This window comes from Camelina sativa, chromosome 17, assembly GCF_000633955.1.
Source record: "Camelina sativa cultivar DH55 chromosome 17, Cs, whole genome shotgun sequence".
NCBI lineage: Eukaryota > Viridiplantae > Streptophyta > Magnoliopsida > Brassicales > Brassicaceae > Camelina > Camelina sativa.
In genome coordinates this window covers 5,641,728-5,650,387 of record NC_025701.1, presented here as the reverse complement: position 1 = coordinate 5,650,387, position 8,660 = coordinate 5,641,728, and the positions used below count along the sequence as shown (strand labels likewise).

At 34.0% G+C, this 8,660-nt stretch overlaps 2 protein-coding genes and 1 non-coding gene across 3 annotated transcripts; all 3 read left to right on the top strand.

Moving 5' to 3' along the window:
- Positions 367-2,419, top strand: LOC104755519 (copper chaperone for superoxide dismutase, chloroplastic/cytosolic). The gene is made up of 6 exons (XM_010477921.1): positions 367-635; positions 749-778; positions 898-970; positions 1,061-1,195; positions 1,669-1,892; positions 1,987-2,419. The coding sequence occupies exons 1-6, from the start codon at positions 402-404 to the stop codon at positions 2,251-2,253; spliced, it is 963 nt and encodes a 320-aa protein (XP_010476223.1). The 5' UTR covers positions 367-401; the 3' UTR covers positions 2,254-2,419.
- TRNAV-AAC lies at positions 2,493-2,566 on the top strand. The gene has a single exon. It is a non-coding gene; the product is annotated as a tRNA-Val (tRNA).
- LOC104755518 (probable sugar phosphate/phosphate translocator At1g12500) lies at positions 5,255-7,130 on the top strand. The gene is made up of 2 exons (XM_010477920.2): positions 5,255-6,011; positions 6,412-7,130. Exons 1-2 carry the CDS (start codon positions 5,340-5,342, stop codon positions 6,823-6,825), a joined length of 1,086 nt encoding a protein of 361 aa, XP_010476222.1. The 5' UTR covers positions 5,255-5,339; the 3' UTR covers positions 6,826-7,130.

Genomic DNA, 8,660 nt, shown 5'->3' with positions numbered 1-8,660 from the left:
AAAAAAAAAAAAAAAAAAAAAAAAGGGTCGGGTTGTTTCAATTATTAATTTATGATATTGATGGGACAATATTTTTACATAGGATTTCTAAAAAATTTATTATCTTATTATTTTATCGAAATGTATCATTTTTTACACTGGCCCAACTGTGGACCGGAAAAATTTATTAATTTATAGCGAGTATTAATTTAAAGAGTATTAATTTATAGAGGTTCTACTGTACCAACTTACCATCACGTTTAATAAAAGTTGATTAGTATATGATTATATCAATAATTGCTTATTTATTAAAGTTAGTTCTAGATTTAACAGTTTTTTTAAAAATAAAAATGATAAATATAAAGATTTTAGTGAAGGGTCAGAAATAAATAAAAAGCCGCAAAAGCTAAAGAAGGAAGAAAATGGCATCAATTTTGAGTGCAGTGGCAACGACTTCAGCCGTCGTAGCCGCCGCGTCTGCGATTCCTATCGCGATCGCTTTCTCTTCTTCTTCTTCTTCATCTACCAACCCCAAATCTCAATCTCTCAATTTCTCCTTCCTCTCCCGATCGTCTCCACGTGGCTTAGGACTTTCACGAAGCTTCGTTAGCTCTCCCATGACGACTGCTCTCACTTCTGATCGTAATCTCCCTCAGGTTTTGGTTAAAAAGCTTTAATCTTTTGAGTTACCCTTTTTCCAATTTTAGATTTTTTTAGCTTTCCTAATTCGTTGATTTTAGTAATTTAAGTAGCTGAGTTTGATTTGCAGGAGGATCGAGTCATGATGCCTCAGCTCCTTGTAAGTCTTTTTCTTTCCTATACAAATCATCTGATTAGTTTCCAAAGCTAGTTTTGGATTGAGCTACTGAGAGCTTATGTTGTGTGAGTCTTAATTGATATGTTGTTGTTGTTCCCCAGACTGAGTTTATGGTGGATATGAAATGCGAGGGTTGTGTTAATGCCGTAAAGAACAAATTAGAAACTGTTGAAGGTTAGTAAATATATAGGACTTTATGTATCGTCTGGTTTGTTTATGATTTGCTCTGTTGCTACTTATCATGGAAATTTGATTTTTTAAAAGGGATTGAAAACGTGGAGGTGGATTTGCCCAACCAAGTTGTGAGGATACTTGGATCTTCTCCTGTTAAGGCTATGTCCCAAGCTCTTGAGCAAACTGGTCGAAAAGCTCGGTTAATTGGACAAGGTGTTCCTCAAGGTTAGATATCTCTCTTCTGCTTTTTTTGTTTTTTTTGGTTGTTAGAATAAGTAAGACATCATTTCTCACCTCGTTGAACATGTTAGGAGTAAACAAGAAAAAAAGTTTACATTGGGACATAGACTTTGAATCACTTTTTGATATACTGCCGCGAGTTTGTTCTATCTGATTCATTAGAAGTATTGGTTTGGGGTATTTACCTATTTGATTACTTGTCATGTCTTTCATTGATGACATCTCAGCATAATGAAGATGTTAGTAGTACACAAATGAATTAAACAAGACAAGAAAATCTACATTGGGACAAAGTTTTGACCTTTGAATCACTCTTTGATACACTGCCGCTACTTTGTTATATTCTGATTCATTAGAAGTATTGGTGTGGGGTATTTACCTATTCCATTATGTGTCCTGTCTTTCATGCATGACTCTTTTTCTCATTCGTTACTTTTACTTGGTGATGTGTTTGGCAGATTTCTTAGTCTCAGCTGCAGTAGCCGAATTCAAGGGCCCTGACATTTTTGGGGTAGTCCGATTTGCACAGGTCAGTATGGAACTTGCAAGAATCGAAGCCAACTTTACTGGTTTGTCTCCCGGAACCCACAGCTGGGCCATCAATGAGTATGGAGATCTCACAAAGGGAGCAGCCAGCACTGGGAACTTGTACAATCCATTTCAAGATCATACTGGCACAGAGGTAGGTCAAGCTCACTCTCTAAAAAAACACAAAAATCTCATCACAATCCTCAAAAAAACTCTAAACCAATTCGGTTTTTGCTTTCCTCTGTCAGGCATTGGGAGACCTGGGAACACTAGAGGCAGACAAAAACGGAGAGGCTTTTTATTCGGGAAAGAAAGAGAAGCTCAAGGTTGCGGATCTTATTGGTCGAGCTGTAGTGGTGTACAAGACCGAGGATAATAAGTCAGGCCCGGGATTGACCGCTGCAGTGATCGCTAGAAGCGCAGGAGTTGGAGAAAACTACAAAAAGCTATGTACTTGTGATGGTACTGTTATATGGGAAGCTACAAACAGCGATTTCGTGACCAGTAAGGTATAATAACTATTAACAAATTGATAAGACAGACAGTTACTATTTGTAGTAGCGATTGAGCACTTGTTTTGTATCAAAACTTGAGGTTTGTATTGAAACAACACGATCTTTTTGTATTGTACCAAATTCTTTGTGTGGTGTGTAATGAAATGTAAGCAAAGAGTGAGAGTAACAGCAGTAGTCTAAGTCAAATTCGTCCAGAAATGATAAGTAGAAATAATTTGTAAAACTACCAATGTTCATCAGGTTTCGTGGTGTAGTTGGTTATCACGTCAGTCTAACACACTGAAGGTCTCCGGTTCGAACCCGGGCGAAGCCATTTGATTCGTTTTTGTAACTTTTGTAAAATATTGACCAAATGTTTTAGATAATGTTTCGTTGTCACGGCCCTATGCAACTAGCTTTAGTTCCACTGTTTTTGGCCCCACTAGAATTGGGTCGCACATGGTAACAAATGGTTCCTACAACAATCTGCCCCACATAATTTATTCTTGTAAACTTAAGAAGTATTATATCATAGAATTTTGAAAACCAAGAACATGTGCTGTGCTATAAAAAATATTATACTCTTATAGTATCATATAATCTTACATGCCAGAGATAATCATCATGTACTATGTTTTTTTTTCCTTTACAAAACCTAAAAAGGTTAAGTTTTTCTTGCTCGTAGTATTTTAGTACTTTTAATTACCATACTTTTTAGTTTTTACTATATAAATAAAAGGATTAGCTAAATTAGTTGATTTGATATCATAAGCATATATATACGTAGACATCCATCAAGGTTTCTTACAAAGTGACGAGCTGTAATCATCAGTCATTGGATTTTGTCTTAAGGCAATCGTAAAAGAAGACAATTTGTTATTTTGGGAATGCAACAGACAGAAAAATGAAAAAGTTTACTGGTCCCTTCTAAGTAAAGATAGCTCTTACCTATCTCACACATTCGCATTTAATATTATATTACCTTGATTATTTGTATATAGTAGATGTGTGTAATGTATGTCTACATAATAAATAGATAATTGTTATTGGGAGTTACATGTACTGATGTACATAGTATATGATATAACCATATAATTTGATATCTTATCACCAGATGTAAAACACTTACGTAGTTACATGCTAAATGAAAATGGGTATGGACCGATGTGATAAAGATAAAATGACTTTATGATAGATGCACATGCACTTTTTAAAATTGGACATACAGTATATAACTTCAGAACATATCGTATAATACCAAAAAGAAAAACAAATCATGATTCATGTGTTGCATCTTTCGGTTTTGGATTCCTTTTCATTGTGGGACAATTTTCTTTCTTTTTCTTTCTGTTTTTGTCAACGAACAGTTTCTCGTTTTGTAATTTATTAAGGCACTTAACAAATTTATTCTCCACCAAGTTATAATTTCTTTCGCATTAAGGATGTTTTAGTAAAGTCCACCGTGTGCAAGTTGTTATTTGCCTTTTTCATATGTTTTAAGAAAAAAAGGAAAAGTGATTTATGTAATTATTAAAGTTATCTTACAAAATTATTATTACCTTGGATATTAGCAATCGCATGCATGATCACAAATAATGATTTTAACCTAGAGAATGCGATAAAGAAAAAATGTTTTTGCAGAAAGTGGCATTTAATTTTGCGAAGAATATTGCATTCTATTGGCCAAGTCTCCTTTTCTGGAATTATATCCTTTTTCACACAATTTAAGAAATAATGATTATTAATTTTAAACACAATATTGTTTTCCTACTAAAAAGTATTATATATTTATAGACCAATGACTATTGAATTTTCTTAATCATCACTTCTTGAAGTTTACAAAATTTAAGATTAATTAATTAAAAATGGTAAAACATCAATTTTTGTGGGACAAGAAAAAATCACATAACATTAATCTTGGTAAGACAGAGAGAGTATTCTTTTACTATAACTGGTATTGAACTTTGAATGGCTAACTAGTAATTAAGATAAACTAGAAGATATCATGTGCACATGACATGCCATATCTGTTAACAGTATAAACTCAATGCGTGATTAATGCTGATGCAAAAGAAAAATCTCGTTATTACTTGACACTTTGACAGATCTGATTTGATTTTGGTATTTGTGATCCACCTTTATTAAAAATGTACTATGGTCAATGAAAATAATTTAAAAATCTAAACATACATATATATTCGACTAAAGAAAAGAAAAAAAAAACTAAATCCTAAATATTAGTATAAACATGTTGACCAAAAAATGATATAAAATCTTAGTATAATTTAGATGAATAATTCAATCTAGAGAAACAGTATGAAACATCCTTATTAGTATGGAACTTTAGTCATTTCATTGTTTTGTTAATGCTTTATCCATTCTGTCAACACCGACGCATTTGTTTTTACATGCTACAATAAAATCCTATTCCATGTTTTACACCATTAGTTTTGATGTAACCATATACATAAGTTATGTAAAATAACATATGACTCATTCCATCTTTGTTACTGATGCTTATATTGGCGTGTTCTAGAATGTACATGTTAGGCTAGTGTACATTCAACAATAATTAATTGCTAAGATTTGTATTAAACGGACAATTATTAAAATACACAAAACTTGAAAAGAGAGGCTAATAATTAGTAATGACTATAGTATAGGGGTTTGTAAATACGTAATTAGGCTGCGTCATAGAGGATTGCTTCCAAATTGGATCTCAAACGTGGACCTACTACCGACACTTCTGACTCATGCTTAGACTCCGAACACAAGACTTCGAATCTTAAATTTAATTTTTCCTTAGATTTGTTTTTTTTTTTTTCTCTTTATTTTTTTTAAAAAACAAGAAAATTCCCTCCAACTATAAGATCCAACGGCTGATATCACCCAATACCTTTACAGCTAAATCTAAATCTCCACCGTCCGATTCATCTCTCTCTTCTTCTTCTTCTTCCTTCTCCTTTCCTCTCACTCTCAGATCTCAAACCTCACCAGAAAAAGATTAAAACTCACACTTTCTCTCTCTCTCTCTCTCTCTCTATAGAGAAGAGAAACAACAAAACAAACTCATTATTCCCGTTTTACCCTTAAACCCAAAAAAAATAATGGTTGAAGCACAATCATGGACAACGCGGCGGATGAGCAATCCAAGATTCGACGCCGCCGCAACCCCCGCACCAACCATCGTAGACATCCCCGGAACACCTCCACACTCCTCAGCTTCCTCACCTCTCAAACCCTTCTTCCTCTCTTCCCCCACCGTATCTCCGACAATCCTCACGGCGGCTATAATCGCCGCTTGGTTCGGCTCAAACATAGGAGTCCTCCTCTTAAACAAGTACCTCCTCTTCTACTACGGTTTCCGTTACCCTATCTTCCTCACCATGACGCACATGCTCTCCTGCGCCGCTTATAGCTCCGCCGTGATCAACATCGCCGGAATCGTTCCACGTCAGCACATCTTGTCTCGCCGTCAGTTCTTGAAGATCTTATCTTTATCAGCCATCTTTTGTCTCTCCGTCGTGTGCGGCAACACGTCTCTGCGTTACATCCCTGTTTCTTTCAATCAAGCTATCGGAGCCACCACGCCGTTCTTCACCGCCGTGTTCTCTTTTCTTATTACTTGTAAAACAGAGTCCACTGAAGTTTACTTAGCTCTTCTCCCTGTCGTCTCCGGCATCGTTCTTGCTTCTAACTCTGAACCTTCTTTTCATCTCTTTGGTTTCCTTATCTGTGTTGCTTCCACCGCCGGCAGAGCTCTCAAATCCGTCGTCCAGGTAACAAAACTTAATTAACCGTGTAATAATCGGTTCGGTTTAAATGAATTTTCCGGTTTACTACCAATAGAATCCGAAACGGCGTTCCGATTTCGGTTTTATTACAGCACAGCTCTCTTAATTATGTCTGAATTAGGTTTAATTATAACAAATTTGGAAGTAATTTAGGAGTTGGACTGAACTGAGTCAGGTTTAGTTCAGTCTCTGTCTGAATTTGAGTATATAGCGTATATATATATACAGATGATTCAGATTCCAATTCTGGTTTTTTTGATCGGTTTGATTGAATTGCGTATGAATCTAGATTGGATCTCACTTTGATTAGAAGAATTTTATTGGAGTTTGAATCCGGTTATTTAGCGGTTTGGTTAAACCGGATTTTGTGTATTTTTGTTTGTAGGGGATAATTCTGACGTCGGAATCAGAGAAGCTACATTCGATGAATCTTTTGTTATACATGGCTCCAATGGCGGCTTGTATCTTACTACCGTTTACACTATACATAGAAGGAAACGTATTAAGAGTCTTGATCGAAAAGGCCAGGACGGATCCATTGATCATCTTCTTGCTAGCCGGGAATGCGACAGTGGCATACTTAGTGAATTTGACGAATTTCTTGGTGACGAAGCACACAAGTGCACTCACATTACAGGTTTTGGGGAACGGAAAAGCCGCGGTGGCTGCCGGAGTTTCAGTTCTTATATTTAGGAATCCGGTGACGGTGATGGGGATTGCAGGATTTGGTGTCACGATCATGGGAGTGGTTCTCTATAGCGAAGCTAGGAAGAGATCCAAATTGCTTAACCAGAAGTAAAAGAAAAAGTGAGAAGAGAAAAAGATAATTGGATTTTAAACCGGTGAAGTAATTTTTAATTTTTTTTTTTACTTTTTATTTTCTCGGTTTATAGTTTCTTGATTCTTTGGAATTTTCTGCTATTGTTTTTGAACCGGTTTGGTTCGTTTTGAGAGGGGGGTAAAATCAATTTAATTGTAAATGGTTGAGATTGGGTGTGAAACCTATGAAATGGAAAAGAAAAAAAAAGAGGGAATATATATATTTATAACAAAAGTGAAAAAGTAGGGAGCATTAGAAGGAAATAAGATTTTATCTTTATTTTATTTCCTTTTTTTAATTTTTTTTTCTTGTACTGTTATGTTTTATAATTTGTCTTACCAAAATTATCGAAACATAGTGAGGGAAAAAAAGTTACAATAATAAATTTCTTTCCACTTCTGATTTGAGTTCTTCTGTTAGGCGAAATCGCAATTTCATCTCGTTAGTTAAATTTACACATTTTTTTCATTTTCATTTTTTTTTTTAGCAACTTGCCATCTTTTATTGTCAACTTGCTCTTTTTTTTTATGCCAACTTGCTCATTATTTACTTGAGACCTATTTTTATAAATTTTGTATTCTTATAATGATTTGCAATCCTACTATTTTTGATCTAAAAATTAGTTTAGCATTGTTACAAAACATGTTAGATACACAGACAAATTTTATTTTTTACTATAGTTGAGTAATCAAACTCTCTATTCAGCTGAACCAAACGTGACATCCAAAATGTAATCAGTATTAAATAGGGTTCCATAAGATGTTGATATTTTAGCTAATGTAGGTTAATTAGTTTTATCATTTGACTTACTTTTCAAGGTGTGTTTCCAATATAGTTAACATTTTAAGGTGGTAACACAATAACACTTACTTAATAGGTTTAGGTAATATAATTAAAAGAACATTTATATTACATGCTTCATTTCATATGCTGTAAACAAATCCAAGTTGTTGTGGTCTCATTCTCATAATTGCATATAATATAAATCTAACGTGTTGGTTGGAAAACCACATTTTCTTCAAGAATTTATGTTTAAGTTTGTTATTTTCAAATAAATGTGTAAAAAGAAAATAAGAAGAGAGAGAGAGAGACAGAGAGATAATGACAGCTTATGTGAGTTTGTCTTTTGGTCCAATTCATGCGAGGCTATTAATTGATTTATTATCACTTTTGTGGTATTATTTTGTGTTTCAGTGATTCATAGGTTTTTGTTTGGATAAAGGGAAAAGTAAAGCAAACAAGGGACCAAATTCATGGAAAAAATCTCCTAAAAAAAGAAGAAGAAGAAGAATATATGCTATTCTTGCTTCTTCACATATGTTTTGGTTGCTCCACTCTTTCTGTCCCTTTTCCAAATTTCAATCATAGACAATTTACATATATACGATTGTGAAACTTAGCCTACTTATTTGTTTATTTTCCACTGTAAAACCATAACTCGAATATAAACCTAAACATGTGTGTGTACGAGTTGTAGACAAAATACACATATACGTAACGTGGTTATTTGTTGATAGTGGTATTTACTTTTTTGACATCTAATGTTATATTGTTATGTTACTTGTGTAAATGCAAACAAATGTTGTAGGTATTGTTTTAGGTTGTTTACGGCAACGAATTGGCTTTGAATAAAATATACTTCAAAACTGACATAGTAGTCGTGAATCGTTTGATTAGCTTAGATTTTGGTCTATCCGATCAAGATACTTTAATTAAAAACAAAATATGTGAGACTTGAATCCTACGAATTGCTCAAAAACATTTAGGATTTTGAAATACTTTTTAATGTTATAACCAAACAAGATGAGCAAACA

What these genes read in the sequence shown, in the direction of transcription:
- LOC104755519 (XM_010477921.1), top strand. Translation starts at nt 402, where the DNA reads ATGGCATCAATTTTGAGTGCAGTGGCAACGACTTCAGCCGTCGTAGCC. An exon ending in CTGATCGTAATCTCCCTCAG is followed by an intron (nt 636 to 748) that starts GTTTTGGTTAAA and finishes TTTGATTTGCAG; the next exon opens with GAGGATCGAGTCATGATGCC. An exon ending in TCATGATGCCTCAGCTCCTT is followed by an intron (nt 779 to 897) that starts GTAAGTCTTTTT and finishes GTTGTTCCCCAG; the next exon opens with ACTGAGTTTATGGTGGATAT.
- LOC104755518 (XM_010477920.2), top strand. Translation starts at nt 5,340, where the DNA reads ATGGTTGAAGCACAATCATGGACAACGCGGCGGATGAGCAATCCAAGA. An exon ending in CTCTCAAATCCGTCGTCCAG is followed by an intron (nt 6,012 to 6,411) that starts GTAACAAAACTT and finishes TTTTGTTTGTAG; the next exon opens with GGGATAATTCTGACGTCGGA.